The 20,017-nt window shown below is 41.1% G+C and overlaps 1 protein-coding gene across 7 annotated transcripts in view; it reads left to right on the forward strand.

Moving 5' to 3' along the window:
* The window catches only part of si:ch73-287m6.1 (RIMS-binding protein 2), a 177,105-nt gene that overhangs the window by 93,569 nt on the left and 63,519 nt on the right, over positions 1–20,017 (forward strand). For 6 of the 7 annotated variants that reach the window (XM_034193035.1, XM_034193032.1, XM_034193033.1 and 3 more), the window contains 2 exons: positions 669–758; positions 11,836–11,958. In XM_034193035.1, the coding sequence (XP_034048926.1) occupies positions 669–758; positions 11,836–11,958 (213 nt within the window). The remainder of the gene's footprint in view (positions 1–668; positions 759–11,835; positions 11,959–20,017) is intronic. The other variant, XM_034193039.1, reaches the window with a different exon arrangement.

The following is a 20,017-nucleotide window of genomic DNA, read 5'->3' on the forward strand; positions in this document are numbered from 1 at the left end:
CGTGTGCCGGGATGTGACCAGTTGCAGTCAACTCCTTGTTGAATCCTCAGAGCTGTGACAGGAGTTTTGGCCTAGTTGGAGCCTGGCAAAATTATGTAACGCTTGAGTACCTGCAGCACTCTGATTTCTGAATGTGAATTTGGTCAGCGGAGGGCAGAGAGATGAACTGTGTGACTCTGATGTGCAATTTAACCTGACCTACATTTAAAAATATATTTATATATCATGCACTTCTTATTTTATTTGCCATACTGACACCGCCTGTCTGATTCGACTCTTCTTGCCCCTCCTTGTTTTTTTCTTGCTTGCTCTTTGCAGTCATCTCTTCATCCCTGTTTCCTTTCTTGAAATGCCACATCCCTCCTGCAGCCTGCCCCCCACCACTCCACTTAAACTCCTTCCATTCCTAATGTCACACACCAAATGGAGGGTGACAGTGTGCAGCTGTGGGTTTTGTCCTCCAGACAGCATCTCGAAGAAAAGCTCAGACACATAAACACACAAAAACTACACACGCAGACAAGAGGCCAGGAGGGATCGGACTTAACTTTCATCTGTCGCTTATATAATAGCTTTAAAATGGATTGCATATGGAACACAGTCAAGGATGATATGAATGTATAATTTAAGGCTGCACTAAACTCCTTTTTTTCCCCTTCATTCTGTAGAAAACAAAGCTCCATGCTGCCCTGCAGGAGAAAAATCATCTGAATATTGAGCTGATTAACCGCCAACTGAAGCTATCCAAGTATGCACAGGTATGCAATCCGATGGTGGAGGTATTCTTCAAAAATATGTGGTGCATGGTCAAGTGGGTGGTGACAGTGGTTTGGTTGTAATGGCGTGGATGCAGGAGAATAATGGTGTAAAAACCCAACAAACTTCTTTTTAAATACTGTCACACAAAAGTATAAATGAATGTAGTGTGTGCGTGTTGGCTGACACTGACTTCCGTCAAAAGTGAAGCCACCTGGAAGTGGAAGATGTTGCAGTTTCCTGAATATATATATATATATATATATATATATATATATATATATATATATATATATATATATATATATATATATATATACACACACACACACACACAGTAGTGTTCAGAATAATAGTAGTGCTATGTGACTAGAAAGATTAATCCAGGTTTTGAGTATATTTCTTATTGTTACATGGGAAACAAGGTACCAGTAGATTCTCACAAATCCAACAAGACCAAGCATTCATGATATGTACACTCTTAAGGCTATGAAATTGGGCTATTAGTAAAAAAAAAGTAGAAAAGGGGGTGTTCACATTATTAGTAGTGTGGCATTCAGTCAGTGAGTTCATCAATTTTGTGGAAGAAGAACATTGTCCAATCTGAACAATTGTTCAGAAGAACAGCGTAGTTTGATTAAAAAGTTTATTGGAGAGGGGAAAACTTATATGCAGGTGCAAAAAAATTATAGGCTGTTCATCTACAATGATCTCCAATGCTTTAAAATGGACAAAAAAAAAAAAACAACAAAAAAAAAAAAACCAGAGATGTGTGAAAGAAAACGGTAAACAACCATCAAAATGGATAGAAGAATAACCAGAATGGCAAAGGCTCACCGATTGATCAGCTCCAGGGTGATCAAAGACAGTCTGGAGCTACCTGTAAGTGCTGTGACAGTTAGAAGACGCCTGTGTGAAGCTAATTTATTTGCAAGAATCCCCCGCAAAGTCCCTCTGTTAAATAAAAGACGTGCAGAAGAGGTTCCAATTTGCCAAAGAACACATCAACTGGCCTAAAGAGAAATGGAGGAATATTTTGTGAACTGATGAGAGTAATATATATATATATATATATATATATATATATATATATATATATATATATATATATATATATATATATATATATATCGGGTTAACCTGTTTTAGACTGCCAATCATTTTAATCAGTCATTTTTTGTAATGCTGATGTCTTATAAATATAATAATTAATTGGCTAAAGTTTGTCCAGCAGAACTAAAAGAGGTGGACTCCCCAAACTAAGTGGAAATACTTGGTTAAAGGACAAACACATTTGAAGTCCTTCATGCAGACTTTGTGTTGCAATCAAATTTATAACAAAATTACACACCAAAGGTAGGTAACAGTAAATGTAAATATTAACTAGAAGCACTCAGAGTGCAAACCTCCGCCACGGCCATGGGGTCACTGGCGCCATAACATCTACACGCTGTGGAATCATTGAACCTAAAAAAGTCTAACAATGATGTTTGCTCAGTAGTAAAAAAGTTTCATCTACTGTGACTGGATAGCATGTATCCTTAGCGCTTGGCATCACAGTTTATTGCAACTTGCACCTTTCCCAGAAGCTACTGTCATCTGAGCACTGATATTGATATTACATGTGCTTATAGACAAAAACAAATAAGAGACAAAATTCAATTTATTATTCAACTAAACTGCAAATATATGAATTTTTTACCATTTATGAAACACTAAACAAGGCCATAGGGTCACTGACCCTAAAAAGATTCCCTCCTTGGCACAGTGATCTATTCAACAATTCAGTGTTACAACCAAAACTATGATACATACACTTTTCTTTCCTTTATATTTGACATCCTTGACCATGAAAACATACCACTAGAACTTGGAATCACTTTTATGTCTTTATTAGTTCAAACGTTATTGTATAAAAACGATTATTCGGTAATGGTGGTTTTCTTCATGATCTAGCTCCATAACATTTGAAGCTACATCAAATCTGATGACACCTTACTGAATCAGTACAGATTCAGCTACAATTTGGTGTTAGTTGTGCATCTCTAGCTTCATTTGTCACCTCACACTGACATATTTTCTATTTTCCCTGTATTTTTGCATATTCTAGATCACCAGATCCGGAATCCAGATCCGATCATCACCAAACTTTGTTATTTGATAGAACATTTGACTATGTTACACCCTAATTTTTTTCAAGCCTTTCTGCCTTGTTTTTGTGGAGTTAGAATCTAGAATGTCAAAATTCCCCCTATCCCGCAATGGTGAAGAATCCTTTAAAAAATTCCTGGATCCGGATCGTGATCTGGATCACCACTAAAATTTAATCACTTGTTCCTCTTGTCATTTCCAACCACTCCACAAAATTTCATCAAAATCCGTTCAAAACTTTTTGAGTTATCCTGCTGAAAAACAGACAGACAAACAAACAAACGTGACCGAAAACATAACCTCCTTGGTGGAGGTAATAAATTTAAGAAATATTACAATTTGAAAACAAATGCACCCGAACATGATGAAAAGCTGCAACTGTTTAATGCTAACTTTTAACATTAAACAGGATCCGGATCACCACTAAAATTTAATCACTTGTTCCTCTTGTCATTTCCAACCACTCCACAAAATTTCTATAAACAAAAATAAATTTAAGAAATATTACAATTTGAAAACAAATGCACCCGAACGTGATGACAGCTGCAACTGCTTAATGCTAACTTTTAACATTGAAAATGCCGTAGACATGCTAACGCGTTAGCATCGGGATCTGGATTGTGATCTGGATCACCACTAAAATTTAATCACTTGTTCCTCTTGTCATTTCCAACCACTCCACAAAATTTAATCAAAACCCGTTCAAAACTTTTGAGTTATCCTGCTGACAGACAGACAAACAAACAAACAAACGCGATCGAAAACATATCCTCCTTGGCGGAGGTAATGAATCAAAATTGAGGTAGTGGTGTATTTCACTGTTTTTACATTGCAATTTTACAAACACAAAATGAATGTATCAGGCAGGAAGGCAAACTGGGTTGTACAGGACAGTCAGGTGCTTAACAGTTGAGAACATAAAGTACCTGAAGAAAGGGATTAAATAAACAGAGATGGCCAACACATATACAGGGCTGGAAATTTGAATCTGCCTGGTCATGCCCACAGCCTCAGCCTAAGCATGTTGTTGTTTTTGCTGAGTGTGCTGTGGCTGTGCTGTGCTGAGTGTGCTGTAGAAAGGGATTAAATAAACAGAGATGGCCAACACATATAGAGGGCTGGAAATTTGAATCTGCCTAGTCATACCCACAGCCGGCTATTTTGGGGGTAATTTTCAGTTCATCTTTTAAAAAAATGGTACCAGTTTGTTCCCCATGTCATGAGGATTCAGAATATATCTAGTTTTTAGGGCTACATATTATAGATTGGGAGTTTATCCCGGCCAGACAGACAGACAGACAGATTTGGCAGCATGAAAAGCACATGGTACAACACTGTATGGTCTTACATAAATGGCTATTTTGGGGGTAATTTTCAGTTCAACAAGTAATGCATAATTAGGGGTGTGGTCGCTTTGAATAACAGGCGGTGATCTCAGAGCTTCACTACCAGAGGCCGCAAGCCATAGATGCTAGATGCTGTGGAGGACTGTTTCTGTCCTTTCTGAGCATGTTATTACAAATATCTGTCATAATATGGTTTGCTGTGCAGTTAATTGTCCTATCAGATCATCTAAGAAGTCTGTGCTCCTGTATTTCCATTGAGGAAAATTTTCATGGTATTTAATTTTGTCTGCAAACTGCATTAGCACTTGTAGCAGCTATCAATAGCCTGATGATGTTAGGTCCAAATAATCCATGATTACTGAAGAAATATAAGCTTTAAAACCAACACCCAAGCCATATGACGTGAAAATCACTGCCCAGTTCACAAAAAATATGATTTAATAAAACACCCAAACCAAAGTTAGCTTGTTAACGTTATCTTGTCTGGTAACTTTGAGATAAGGCCGTGCTCGGCCTTCATTTATCCCACCCAGGTTACGCAGGGTCTTGGCCACACTTGACGTCATTAGCGATTCATGCCAATATGGCGACACCCAGAGCAGCACTATTTGAGTCTGTTCTGGAAATCTGTGGGTGACATCACGGGCATCCATGCTTGAAGGTGTCAAACACTTTCATGCTCACTCACTGGCATGATACCGACTACTGGCTGTTTTTAGGCATTTAAAGTGACAATCTTAACCCTAAACCTAATCCTAATCTTAACCCGGAGCCTTATGTCCCATTCTGATTCTGGGATATGCATCCTGGAAGGTGACAGTCAAGATAGTTTGTTAAATGGGGTGACAGGTGTGCATGTCGTCTGGATTTGATCTGACCTTGAAGATGCAATCAATGAGAGCTTTAGTGAAATGTATCAATGTTTCTGAGTGGTCAAATGAAAAACAATGGCATGTTACAGAACATACGTAAAAATGCAGATCACAACTGACGTCAGGTCAGGTCTGGGAGTGTGTGTCAATGCTGTGTGTCTCAGCACCCAACACACTGTGTAACTGATCAATGTCCTGGACAGCAACAACCCGGACAAACAATCGGCTCATTCTCACCGCTGGAAAGTAGCCATCTACCTGCTGCAGCCCTGGTCAGCACGTCCTCCACGTGCACACACAGCTCCACACGCCGAGACGGTGACGGTGTGCGTTGTGGGGCGATTAAGCTGTTCTGCCACTAATGGCAGCAGTCACAGGGTGCTGAGATTTGACACATGTCCAGGGACACTGCTCACAGGTTTTGCTCCACTCCACGCTTCATCATGCTGCACAAAAAGCTGCCATCTGTGCACCGGCAAGGTGGGCAAAGAGATGAAAGGAAGTGGGGCAAAACCGTGCCCTTTCCCACCCACATGCACAGTGGGAATGAAAGCGAGTGACTTGTCAGGTCAACCATGGCAAAGATGCAAGAAAAATGTATTGGATTCAGCACAGAGGAAGAAGAAGAAGAAGAAGAAGAAGAAAAAAAAATAGAGCCAGAAAATGAGTCAGGGAGAGAGACGAGTAATCACTGAAAAAATGGGTGAGGTCATGAAGATGAGAAGCAACACATGCAGTTTGTGACATTCTCAGTGAAGAAGACCTTTAAAATAATCCTCACAAAAATGCTCTTTCTTCCAGGAAATTACACTCAACAAAAATATAAATGCAACACTTTTGGTTTTGCTCCCATTTTGTATGAGATGAACTCAAAGATCTAAAACTTTTTCCACGTACACAATATCACCATTTCCCTCTAATATTGTTCACAAACCAGTCTAAATTTGTGATAGTGAGCACTTCTCCTTTGCTGAGATAATCCATCCCACCTCACAGGTGTGCCATATCAAGATGCTGATTAGACACCATGATTAGTGCACAGGTGTGCCTTAGACTGCCCACAATAAAAGGCCACTCTGAAAGGTGCAGTTTTATCACACAGCACAATGCCACAGATGTTGCAAGATTTGAAGGAGTGTGCAATTGGCATGCTGACAGCAGGAATGTCAACCAGAGCTGTTGCTCGTGTATTGAATGTTCATTTCTCTACCATAAGCCGTCTCCAAAGGCGCTTCAGAGAATTTGGCAGTACGTCCAACCAGCCTCACAACCGCAGACCATGTGTAACCACACCAGCCCAGGACCTCCACATCCAGCATGTTCACCTCCAAGATCGTCTGAGACCAGCCACTCGGACAGCTGCTGAAACAATCGGTTTGCATAACCAAAGAATTTCTGCACAAACTGTCAGAAACCGTCTCAGGGAAGCTCATCTGCATGCTCGTCGTCCTCATCAGGGTCTCGACCTGACTCCAGTTCGGCGTCGTAACCGACTTGAGTGGGCAAATGCTCACATTCGCTGGCGTTTGGCACGTTGGAGAGGTGTTCTCTTCACAGATGAATCCCGGTTCACACTGTTCAGGGCAGATGGCAGACAGCGTGTGTGGCGTCGTGTGGGTGAGCGGTTTTCTGATGTCAATGTTGTGGATCGAGTGGCCCATGGTGGCGGTGGGGTTATGGTATGGGCAGGTGTCTGTTATGGACGAAGAACACAGGTGCATTTTACTGATGGCATTTTGAATGCACAGAGATACCGTGATGAGATCCTGAGGCCCATTGTTGTGCCACATCCAAGAACATCACCTCATGTTGCAGCAGGATAATGCACGGCCCCATGTTGCAAGGATCTGTACACAATTCTTGGAAGCTGAAAATGTCCCAGTTCTTGCATGGCCGGCATACTCACCGGACATGTCACCCATTGAGCATGTTTGGGATGCTCTGGACCGGCGTATACGACAGCGTGTACCAGTTCCTGCCAATATCCAGCAACTTCGCACAGCCATTGAAGAGGAGTGGACCAACATTCCACAGGCCACAATTGACAACCTGATCAACTCTATGCGAAGGAGATGTGTTGCACTGCATGAGGCAAATGGTGGTTACACCAGATACTGACTGGTATCCCCCCCCCCCCAATAAAACAAAACTGCACCTTTCAGAGTGGCCTTTTATTGTGGACAGTCTAAGGCACACCTGTGCACTAATCATGGTGTCTAATCAGCATCTTGATATGGCACACCTGTGAGGTGGGATGGATTATCTCAGCAAAGGAGAAGTGCTCACTATCACAGATTTAGACTGGTTTGTGAACAATATTTGAGGGAAATGGTGATATTGTGTATGTGGAAAAAGTTTTAGATCTTTGAGTTCATCTCATACAAAATGGGAGTAAAACCAAAAGTGTTGCGTTTATATTTTTGTTGAGTGAGGTTCCTGCACAGTATCATAGCTGTTTCTATGTCAACACTGTTCTGGACACAGACCTCAGATGTTACATCCAGAACCTGCTGGAGGCACTTTCCCAGTTTGGGGATCACTGCTGCATGAACTTTATTATCATTAAAACAATATGTCGTGGCTCTGATGGCAGCTTAAAAAGTGACCTTTTGTGAGGTTTTTAAAGTGTGTGAGGTCAAAAACATGCTTATTTAGGGTCTGCCCCTGACCAAGGCAGTGTCTCTACATCTGGAGTTGGTCCCCGGTTGCTGGATTGTGGCTGCCCACTGCTCCTAGTGGTTATATTGGATCTAAATGTAATTATAATGAGTTAAATGCAGACGACAGATTTTGTTATATGTACGGTGCATCTGGAAAATATTCACAGCGCTTCACTTTTTCCAGATTTAATGTTACAACCTTATTCCACAATGGATGAAATTAATTTTTTTACTCCTCAGAATTCTCAACACAGTACCCCATAATAATAATGTGAACAAAGTTTTTTTGATTTTTGTGAGTTTATTATAAATGAAAAAAAAAAAGAAAAAAAAAAGAAAAAGAGAAATCACCTGTACATAAGTATTCACAGCCTTTGCCATGAAGCTCAAATTTGAGCTCAGGTGCATCCCATTTCACTGATCATCCTTGAGATCTTTATACATCTTAATTCCCGGCCTTTCTGTGTGGAGTTTGCATGTTCTTCCCATGTCTGCGTGGGTTTCCTCTGGGCACTCCGGTTTCCTCCCACAATCAAAAACATGCTTTAGGGTCTGTCTTTTTCCTGGTTCTCTCCCTCAGCCCCAACCAGTCCCAGCAGAAGACTGCCCCTCCCTGAGCCTGGTTCTGCTGGAGGTTTCTTCCTGTTAAAAGGGAGTTTTTCCTTCCCACTGTCGCCAAGTGCTTGCTCACAGGGGGTCGTTTTGACTATTGGGGTTTTTCCGTAATTATTGTATGGCTTTGCCTTACAATATAAAGCACCTTGGGGCAACTGTTTGTTGTGATTTGGTGCTATATAAATAAAATTGATTTGATTTGATTTGATCTGATCCTTCTCTGCCCTTGATCAAGGCAGCATCTACATCTGCAGTTGGTACCCGGGTGCTGGACTGTGGCTGCCCACTGCTGTGTCTAACTGTAATTAGGATGAGTTAAATGCAGAGGACAAGTTTCAGTGTATGTATATAGGTGCAATGACAATAAAGTTTCTATTCTATTCTAATTGGAGTCCACCTGGGGTAAATTCAGCTGATTGGACATGATTTGGAAACACACACACCTGTCTACATATAAGGTCCCATTAGAGGACTGTTAGAGCACAAACCAAGCATGAAGTCAAAGGAATTGTCTGTAGATCTCAGAGACAGGTTTGTCTCGAGGCACAAATCTGGGGAAGGAAACAGAAACATTTGTGCTGCTTTGAAGGTCTCAATGAGCACAGTGGCCTCCATCATCTGTAAATGGAAGAAGTTCAGATCCACCAGGACTCTTCCTAGAGCTGGCTGCCCAACTAAACTGAGTGATCAGGGAGAAGGGGCTTAGTCAGGGAGGTGACCAAGAACCCAATGGTCATTCTGTCAGAGTTCCGGCATTCCTCTGTGGAGAGAGGAAAACCTTCCAGAAGGACAATCATCTCTGTAGCAATCCACCAATCAGGCTTGTATGGTAGAGTGACCAGATGGAAGTCACTCTCACCTGAAGTTTGTCAAAAGGCACCCGAAGGACTAACAGACCATGACAAACAAAATTCTCTGGTCTGATGATACAACGTTTAAGGTTTGGTGTGAATGCCAGGTGTCATGTTTGGAGGAAACCAGGCACCATCCCTACAGTGAAGCATGGTGGTGGTAGCATCATACTGTGGGGATGTTTTTCAGCAGCAGGAACTGGTAGACTAGTTAGGATTGAGGGAAAGATGAATGCAGCAATATACAGAGACAGCCTGGATGAAAACCTGCTCCAGAGCGCGCTTGACCTCAGACTGGTTCATCTTTCAGCAGGACAATGACCCTAAGCACACAGCCAAGATATCAAAGGAGTGGCTTCAGGACAACTCTGTGAATGTCCTTGAGTGACCCAGCCAGAGCTCAGACCTGAATCCAATTGAGCATCTCTGGAGAGATCTGAAAATGTCTGTGCACCGACGCTCCCCATCCAACCTGATGGAGCTTTAGAGGTGCTGCAAAGAGGAATGGACAAAACTGCTCAAAGATAGGTGCACCAAGCTTGTGGCATCATATCCAAGCAGACTTGAGGCTGTAATTGCTGTCAAAGGTGCATCAACAAAGTATTGAGCAAAGGGTGTGAATACTTATGTACACATGATTTCTTAGTTTGTAGACAAATGCATTTGCACCTCTGGTCAATTTAAACTTCCTAATTCATCTAACTTGCATGTCTTTGGAAGTGGAAGGAAGCTGGAGCACCTGGAAAGGACCAGGCGAGAAGCGAACCTGGTACCTTCTTGCTGTGAGGCAACAATGCTAACCACTAGGCCACAGTACCACTCAGACAAACTGTGATGATGGTAATAATTCATCACCCAATGCACAGGAATGAAATAAATTTCCTTTCCCCACAGTTTAGCTTCAAGCACTTTTTACGTTCAGCAACTTTATCAGTCATGTGCATATCTGGCTTTTTAATTAGTGCATTATTAATTAGCGTAATTAATTCGACTGATATACTGAGGGAGTGGTTCTGCTCAGTCCTACGAGGCCTTCAGAAGATCCATCTTAACGTTAGGTCTGTGACTGATGAAGAAACGAGAGGCACAACTCTGAAGTCAGCAGCTCTGTCTCATTGAGGCTGAATGGAAATGTACTGATTAATTTTGTCTCACAATGTGAACTTCCAGTCAACCCTGCAGCTAAAAAACAGCACCCCCTTAAAATGTAATTCATAAAATGTAAAGGTAGGTCTTCTGCAAGAGCAACCCATAAAAATTGCACATTTGTTTTTGCCACAAAGGAGAAACTACAGAAAGTGGGTGAAATCTCAAAGCCTTTAAGGCTACAGTGTGTAGGATTTAGTTATTAATGTTATTATTTATTTATTTATTCATTTATTATCCCCCAATATGAAATCCGGGGGATATAGCGATCAGCATGTCGGTCTGGCTGTCTGTCCATTTTCAAATGTTACCGTGATATCTCAAGAACCAGTTGGTCAATTTTATTCATATTTAGCATAAGGATGTACTTGTGTGATCCCCTGAAACCAGTCGATTATGATGACCTTGGGGTCAGTTTCAAGGTCACAATGAGATATTCAAGATATTGTCATTGCCACCCATTGTTAGCATGATATCTCAAGAACCAGTTGACCAATTTCATTCATATTTAGCATAAGTGTACCTGGTACTTCGTTGATCGCCTAACATTTAGTGTTACTGATTTGTGGGGACCAGGGGGATATGTCATCTCCGGATGACTTGTTTATTTATTTATTTTTGGCAGAAATGGAATATAGCATTGATAATCATCTGTTTGCAAATGTGTAATTACCTGCTACAATGACTCAATGTGTTTTCATAGATTTAACATTTACACTCCATATCTACATGGGAGCGTGCCTCCTTATGAATGCCGCCATGTTGCACCTCCATGTTGGTACAGTAGCCCAAAAAGGACATGCTTGCATTGCTCTTTGTATTTTACAGTGCAGCCAGAAGACTGAACAAAAAAAGAATAGGAATCAATAGTTGTCCCCCTAAAGGCAGGGGTGGTGACCAAGTGGTTAATGCGCTTGGTTTCAGTGCAGAAGGTTCTGGGTTCAAATCCCACCCCTGCAACATTTCTCCATGTAATGTGGAGTTGCGTCAGGAAGGGCATCCGGCGTAAAACCTGTGCCAATTCAACATGCAGATCCACCTTGGATTTGCTGTGGTGACCCCGAGTGCAAACAAGGGAGCAGCCGAAGGGACTTTACTAGTTGTCCCCCTAAACACGGTCTACTGGTTGCTAATGAAGGCAAAGAAGAACAAATCCCCATCACCAAAGAAGCAAAAAAGTGAAGGGAAGCAAAATCTTGACCAGCGATGGTATAATGCAATCTGTAATATCACCACTAGATGGCACTACACCCTACACACTGTAGCTTTAAGGATTATAGAAAAGGTTTTCTCCTCAGTTGGATGCAGTTTTCTTCTTCCCCACTGTGTTTTTCTGCCTATTTTCTGGCCTTTTTTAATTCAAGTTGTTAATGATCCTCTTTCTTCTTTGTTTTTCCTGTTGTCCCTCCTCGCACCTGGAATCCCTCTGTGCATGTAGGTGCAGTCAGACTATAAGCGGCTGAGGCAAACCTTTGCTGTTGTGAGCCAGGAGAGAGAGGTGGCCCAGCAGCAGAGGAGTCAGCTCCAAGACCAAGTGGAAAACCTGGAACGGGTTCTAAAGGTGTAAAACCTCTCTGTTTGTGGACACAGTCTTTCATGCAAATATAGCTTTCATTTGACATCTGGGTTTTCCAAAAAAAAAAAAACCTAGATGTCTCTTCTGCACTGATGCAGTGAGTGAATTGATAGGTAGACCACTCCATCCTTTTCAGTATGCTAAAACCAAAACTGTATATATACTGCACAAACCCTCCATCGCATCACCCACAGGTTTTCTGAAGAGCTGGTTTGAAGGTCAAATCTGGCAGTTCCAAATGTCAACATCTTGATGGTGCTTGGCTCCAACCAATAAGTGGGTAAAGAGGTGGAGCATGGCAAGACCAGTCTGACCTGGGTGGGATGAATGAAACCTGAACACACCCCCATCTGTAAGATACCAAACATGCACAAGCTAGTATGCTAACTTTAGCTTAATATTTTATTAATGCATGTTTTAGATGGACTGGGTGGTGGTTTTCATAACTATTGGCTTGGATACGGGTATTAAAATCTATGATCGCATATTGCCCCAATAACTGTGGACTAACAGTGAAGATAATCCCACCAAGCTCTTTATTTCTGCTAATGAGCACTAATGGTGCTAGCATAGATATGAAATAATATTAAAAATTTCACTCAAGAAAAATACTGGAGCACAGACTTCTCAAATGTTCCATTAGTACAGTTAAACCCACAACAAGATGTATTATCTAAGATATTTGTATTAGTAAATGCTAAGAAAGGACAAACACTGTCAAGTCCACAGCAGTTTCCTGTGCTAGCGGCAATGACCTATGCTAGCAGGAACTTTGACCCACTGAAATGTAGCATTGAATTTGTATGTTAGCACTATTAGCATTCATTAGCAGTTATCTATAGCTTGGTAACATTACCTACTCTGATAGTACCACTGTTAATGAGGCTGTATGTTAATCATGGTTTTAATACGCATGTCCAAAGCACATTATTAGTGCAACCGTCCAGTCCACAAAAATATGCGTTTATCAGTCGTCCAAATTCAGGTGACTTAGCCTGTTTGCCTTAGGTAGCTTGGTAATGATGAGATAGCTGGGTGGGTTTGGGCTTCGTTCTTCTCATTCAGGTTGTGCCAACACTGCATTCCTTTACCCATTTGTGGGTTGGCCAGGAGTTAGCCGGAGTGAGGAACTGCCAAGATGGCGACATCTAAAACTGTCCCATTCGAGTTTCAAATCTGCTCTTCAGAAAACCTACAGGTGATGTCACAGAGGGTTTGTCTAGTCTATGAATATGATCACTTTAAGTGTCAGATACCCTCTAGACTGTGATACATCCTAGTTTTCAGACTTTTTAAAATTCAGACACAAATTGGTTTTAAATTTAAAAATTAACCCTAAATAGATCAACATTTCTCCATTTCATCCACTTTTGTTTGTCTCTTTTGAAAATATTTCCTTCTCCTATGCATTTATTTTATAAGAAAACCTCAAAAGGAAACTGTTGCTGCTTTTCACAGAGGGACTTTTTGGTTTTGTTTTTCATTTGTTATGGCCTGCCAATAGCAATCAGATGCATCCTCGCTGCACCGTCAGAGCTCCTCTCATTACAAATCCTCGCCTCGCTGCGTCTCCAATCGATTGTCTGTTTGTCAGGACATTTGAGAGAGAAATGTACCGTCTGAGAAAAACTGACCCGTTCTCTAATACAGCAAAGAGATGTTTGTCACTTTCTCATCGTGTATTGATTGTGAAGACAAAGAGACTGTTGGCAATGGATTACACACGGCGACGTCGATGGAGAAATCAGAGATGGTGGAAACAGTATAATTTAAAACAAAAACTATATTTATTTATTTATTTTTAAAGAGGCTCTTTTACTGATACAAATGAAATCCAACACCATCAATCTTGGTTACAAGTTATGGGCAACAAAAGATTCACTATCGTGTTTCTTCAAGCAAAATAAGTGATATGCTGCTGCTGTTTTAAAATCTATTTCATCACCCAATGCACAGGAATGAAATAAATTTCCTTTCCCCACAGTTTCAGCTTCAACCACTTTTTAGCTTCAGCAACTTTGTCACTAATTGAGATTACTCTTCATGGGCCTTTTAGCACAACTGTATTGGCTAGATTTAGCACATATAGGGCCTGATTTACCTAAAGTTTGACTGTATAAAAATGTGTTCCTACTCCATACCACCCACAAACAAATGTGCCACCAGATCTACTAACGTTTATCACTGAGGATTGCATTTTTAAAATGTGTAAAACAACATGGGTTGTCCATGTAATACGTTTCAGTTAAAGAATATGTAATTTGGGGTGTGTCATCCCAAGTGCACACAATACTGGATGGAAAACATGCATATGATTAATCCAGCACACACAAAGTGAATTATCAAGCCCAAAAGAAGTTTAAAGTGCTAATAATGGCATTTTTAGTTTGAATGTTTGAAAGCAGGGTGGTAACTGTTGTGGATTGCAGAAATGCATAAATCTGATTCATAGTCATTTCCCGTGAACTGTTTGAGGTATGCATTTCTTTATTTTCATTCAATAATCTTCTTTAACACAGCAAATATCATGATTAAATATTAATTTATGGTGGTCAATTTATAACCAAAAGGAAACCACACATTCTGTTCAGTGCCATGCACAGGGACTGAAACAGCAGGTCAGCACCATGGACAGCTCCAACTACAAATAAAACATACACAAATATATAGCATTCACATTCTGTGTCACATCCTGTTCAGTTATGTGTACATGAGGAGAATACGAGTCATTACACATACAAAAACCACCTCCATTGTGAGAACACTCATTTGAAATAGACAGTTTAAGGCAACTGGGGATGGGCAGTTCCATGGCAGCCATGCAGAGTCTGGGCTTGTGCCCTACAGAGTACCAAGAGTGAGAGAAGGTTGCTGTTTGACCAAACTGGTAAAATCTTCATCTTGTCATCTGTCAGCTTCACCTGTGTGTGGCTACTTTTGTTCTGGAAAATATATTCTGGATCAGATTCAAAATCTGCCTACCAAATTTCATCAACATGCTCTCACAACTTTTTGGGTTAAATGTTGATATGTGCCAAACATTCTTCTGGATCTCAATTCCATAATATATTCTAGATCACCTCAAAAATTGAAACCTGTATGTCCAGGTCCAGGTCCTGCTCGCCAAATTTAATTGAAATCTATTGATTACTCTTTGAGTTATCCTGTTAAAAGTCAAACAGACAAATGCTGATCCTTGGTGGAGGTAAATGTTGATAGGCCTACAGTGCTTTCATGGTAATGCAATAGTGAAATCTATTGGTGATTGTGTAGCACAAATTGCAAGGTTCTGGCTGTGGAGGTTGCCGTTGTTTGTTTTACATTTTTGTTCTTTATATAAATTAACCAGGCCGTTCTCCATCACGTTAACATCTCCACTTACAAATGTTGATGTTCTGGTAACGGTAAAAATTGGCAATACTGGACAAGCAGGGTGGTTTAAGAAAAGTTGTTGTTTTGAGTATCGATACTGGTTGGACCATGTGTTCCTCGAGTAAGTACAGTAGAACAAGATGTTTTGAACGCTTAAAATCTGTCTTCTCCAACTGAAGTGAGGTCTGATTTGGGACAAAATCGGTATGTTCGTCAGTCTTCAGGTTTCTGAACACACAAGTGTTAAAAAAGAAGATTGTGACAGCCAGCACAGTTGTGTGCAGCTTAGTGTGTCGTCCTGATTATGTATGCAAAGCAGAAGCTGCCTTCCTGCTCAGGACACCTCAGAGCCACTCCGGGAGGTAAAGAGGCTTTTCTTTTTTCTTTTTGCAAGGCAGATAGAACACAGAGAAAATGATAAATGTCATTTTCTAAGCTGTCTTTTCTTCTTAAGCCTGCAGAAACATCTCATGGCTTTTCTGCAAATTAAGGGCTGTTTGGAGCTCTGTGAACAGAAACGGTCCAGTTATGACTTGGCTCATAACAAACAGTGGCATTTGGATTTGGGTGTGGTTGTCCATGTGTGGTAGTTTCCACTGGGCCTATATCAGATGATGGGTGGTTTTCAATCATGAATAAATTCATAGACTCATTACTTTTGAAGATGCTACCCAGGGTCTTGTTTTGTGGGACCAGGTTAGCTCAGCCCAGCCGTAGGTAGGCGAACCCCTTGACCAAGTCCAGTTGTCAGCAGTGAGGCACCTGCAGGCTTGACCTTGGATCAAACCTGAGAAAAATAAGTCACTGCCCTAGTGTTGCAGCTGACACTTCCTCAAGATTTACAGTAGTGTTCAGAATAATAGTGCTATGTGACTAAAAAGATTAATCCAGGTTTTGAGTATATTTCTTATTGTTACATGGGAAACAAGGTACCAGTAGATTCAGTAGATTCTCACAAATCCAACAAGACCAAGCATTCATGATATGCACACTCTTAAGGCTATGAAACTGGGCTATTAGTAAAAAAAAAAAGTAGAAAAGGGGGTGTTCACAATAACAGTAGTGTGGCATTCAGTCAGTGAGTTTGTCAATTTTGTGGAACAAACAGGTGTGAATCAGGTGTCCCCTATTTAAGGATGAAGCCAGCACCTGTTGAACATGCTTTCCTCTTTGAAAGCCTGAGGAAAATGGGACGTTTAAGACATTATTCAGAAGGCCAGCGTAGTTTGATTAAAAATTTGGAGAGGGGAAAACTTATACGCAGGTGCACAAAATTATAGGCTGTTCATCTACAATGATCTCCAATGCTTTAAAATGGACAAAAAAACCAGAGACGCATGGAAGAAAATGGAAAACAACCATCAAAATGGATAGAAGAATAACCAGAATGGCAAAGGCTCACCCACTGATCAGCTCCAGGATGATCAAAGACAGTCTGGAGTTACCTGAAAGTGCTGTGGCAGTTAGAAGACGCCTGTGTGAAGCTAATTTATTTGCAAGAATCCCCCGCAAAGTCCCTCTGTTAAATAAAAGACATGTGCAGAAGAGGTTCCAATTTGCCAAAGAACACATCAACTGGCCTAGAGAGAAATGGAGGAATATTTTGTGGACTGATGAGAGTAAAATTATTCTTTTTGGGTCCAAGGGCCGCAGACAGTTTGTAAGATGACCCCCAAATTCTGAATTCAAGACACAGTTCACAGTGAAGACAGTGAAGCATGGTGGTGCAAGCATCATGATATGGGCATGTTTCTCCTACTATGGTGTTGGGCCTATATATCGCATACCAGGTATCATGGATCAGTTTGGATATGTCAAAATACTTGAAGAGGTCATGTTGCCTTATGCTGAAGAGGACATGCCCTTGAAATGGGTGTTTCAACAAGACAATGACCCCAAGCACACTAGTAAATGAGCAAAATCTTGGTTCCAAACCAACAAAATTAATGCCTTGCAGATGTGAAGAAATCATAAAAATCTGTGATTCACAGGATTGCTAAAAAAGCAGTTTGAACATAATATTTTTGAGTTTGTAGCATCAACAGCAGATGCTACTATTATTGTGAACACCCCCTTTTCTACCTTTTTTTTACTAATAGCTCAATTTCATAGCCTTAAGAGTGTGCATATCATGAAAACTTGGTCTTGTTGGATTTGTGAGAATCTACTGAATCTACTGGTACCTTGTTTCCCATGTAACAATAAGAAATACGAGGGCTGTCAATAAAGTAACGGTCCTTTTTATTTTTTTTCAAAAACTATATGGATTTCATTCATATGTTTTTACGTCAGACATGCTTGAACCCTCGTGCGCATGCGTGAGTTTTCCACGCCTGTCGGTGACGTCATTCGCCTGTGAGCACTCCTTGTGGAGGAGTCGTCCAGCCCCTCGTCGGAATTCCTTTGTCTGAGAAGTTGCTGAGAGACTGGCGCGTTGTTTGATCAAAATTTTTTCTAAACCTGTGAGACACATCGAAGTGGACACGGTTCGAAAAATTAAGCTGGTTTTCAGTGAAATTTTAACGGCTGATGAGAGATTTTGAGGTGATTCTGTCGCTTTAAGGACTTTTCACGGTGCGAGACGTCGTGCAGCGCTCTCAGGCGGCGTCATCAGCCTGTTCAAGCTGAAAACCTCCACATTTCAGGGTCTATTGATCCAGGACGTCGTGAGAGAACAGAGAAGTTTCAGAAGAAGTCGGTTTCAGCATTTTATCCGGATATTCCACTGTTAAAGGAGATTTTTTTAATGAAAGACGTGCGGACGGATCCGCGCGTCGGGACGCAGCCGGTGCGGTGGCACAGGAAAAACACCTCCGTGTTGATAACCATTTGTAAAATCCAGGCGGCTTTTGATGGCTTTCATTGGAGTGAGTATATGAGAAATTGTTTAACAGGCAGGACATGTTCCAACTTGTCCTTAAGTCTTTCAACAGAGGTGTTTTTCCTGTGGCGGAGCGTCGCGGCGGCTGCGTCCCGACGCGCGGACCCGTCCGCACGTCTTTCATTAAAAAAATCTCCTTTAACAGTGGAATATCCGGATAAAATGCTGAAACCGACTTCTTCTGAAACTTCTCTGTTCTCTCACGACGTCCTGGATCAATAGAGCCTGAAATGTGGAGGTTTTCAGCTTGAACAGGCTGATGACGGCGCCTGAGAGCGCTGCGCGACGTCTCACACTGTGAAAAGTCCTTAAAGCGACAGTATCACCTCAAAATCTCTCATCAGCCGTTAAAATTTTCACTGAAAACCAGCTTAATTTTTCGAACCGTGTCCACTTCGATGTGTCTCACAGGTTTAGAAAAAATTTTGATCAAACAACGCGCCAGTCTCTCAGCAACTTCTCAGACAAAGGAATTCCGACGAGGGGCTGGACGACTCCTCCCACAAGGAGTGCTCACAGGCGAATGACGTCACCGACAGGCGTGGAAAAACTCACGCATGCGCACGAGGGTTCAAGCATGTCTGACGTAAAAACATATGAATGAAATCCATATAGTTTTTGAAAAAAATAAAAAGGACCGTTACTTTATTGACAGCCCTCGTATACTCAAAACCTGGATTAATCTTTTTAGTCACATAGCACTACTATTATTCTTAACACTACTGTATAATGCATCTGTTTAAGTAATTGCTTATTTGACAGAAAGTCTGTGCTGTTATCTATAAGGATTCCCTAAGAAACCTAGTACTGAAGGCATCCCATCATAGGACTGAAGGCATCCAGGCTTAGACATCCACCTTTGGGACTGACAATAAAAAACGGTTGGCAGAACGAAGTTGATAGGAACAATACATTTCTGAGAAATATACATTCTTAAGTAACCAGGAAGCTGACCAAGTAAACATTTATAGATGACTAAATACAGATGCCTAAGCCTGCGAAACGCCAAGGAGGACCAACCAACACGAGCATAAAGAATACAGTGATGTGTAAGAATTCTGAGGCCAGTGATGAACCTCAGAGCTCCATGATAGACAGCATCAAGAGCCCTCAGACTCTGAGCTGATGAGTGCATGTACAATGCATCGCCATAGTCCAACATTGGCATAAAAGTGGCAACAACAAGCCTCCTCCGGGCGTCAAAGGACAGACAAGTCCGAATTTGAAAAAAGAAACCCAACCTGATTCTGAGTCGATTTACAAGCAGATTAATATGATATGCAAATGAAAGTGTATTGCCAATCCAAATTCCAAGATATTTGTATTGTTTAACAAATTCTATTTGAATTCCCTGCAAGGTGGTGATTTGTGGCAGGATTTGAAGGTTGGATTTGGTATTTGGAAACAACATGACTTCTGTTTTGTCTGAGTTTAAGATAAGTTTTAGATTAAGATTATTTTGAATAATGTCGAAAGCTGATTGTAAATGAGTGATGGCTTGAGTGGGTGAGTTTGCAGAACTGTAGATGATTGTGTCATCAGCGTAAAAATGTGAATGTGCATTTAGGATATTCTGATTTATGTTATTAATGTAGAGAATGAATAGTAGAGGTCCTAATACTGATCAAATACTCAATCAAAGATGAGGCTATAAAGTCAGCTCTTATTTTTAGGAAATAGGGCTCAAGGTTGTCAGGTCCTGGAGATGTCGAGATGTTTAAGAGTTTGAGGGCTTTATGCACCTCACTGACTGTGAAAGGGGCGAAACTAAAAGGTTGAGTTATAGCAACA

The sequence above is a fragment of the Thalassophryne amazonica genome, chromosome 17 (assembly GCF_902500255.1).
Source record: "Thalassophryne amazonica chromosome 17, fThaAma1.1, whole genome shotgun sequence".
NCBI lineage: Eukaryota > Metazoa > Chordata > Actinopteri > Batrachoidiformes > Batrachoididae > Thalassophryne > Thalassophryne amazonica.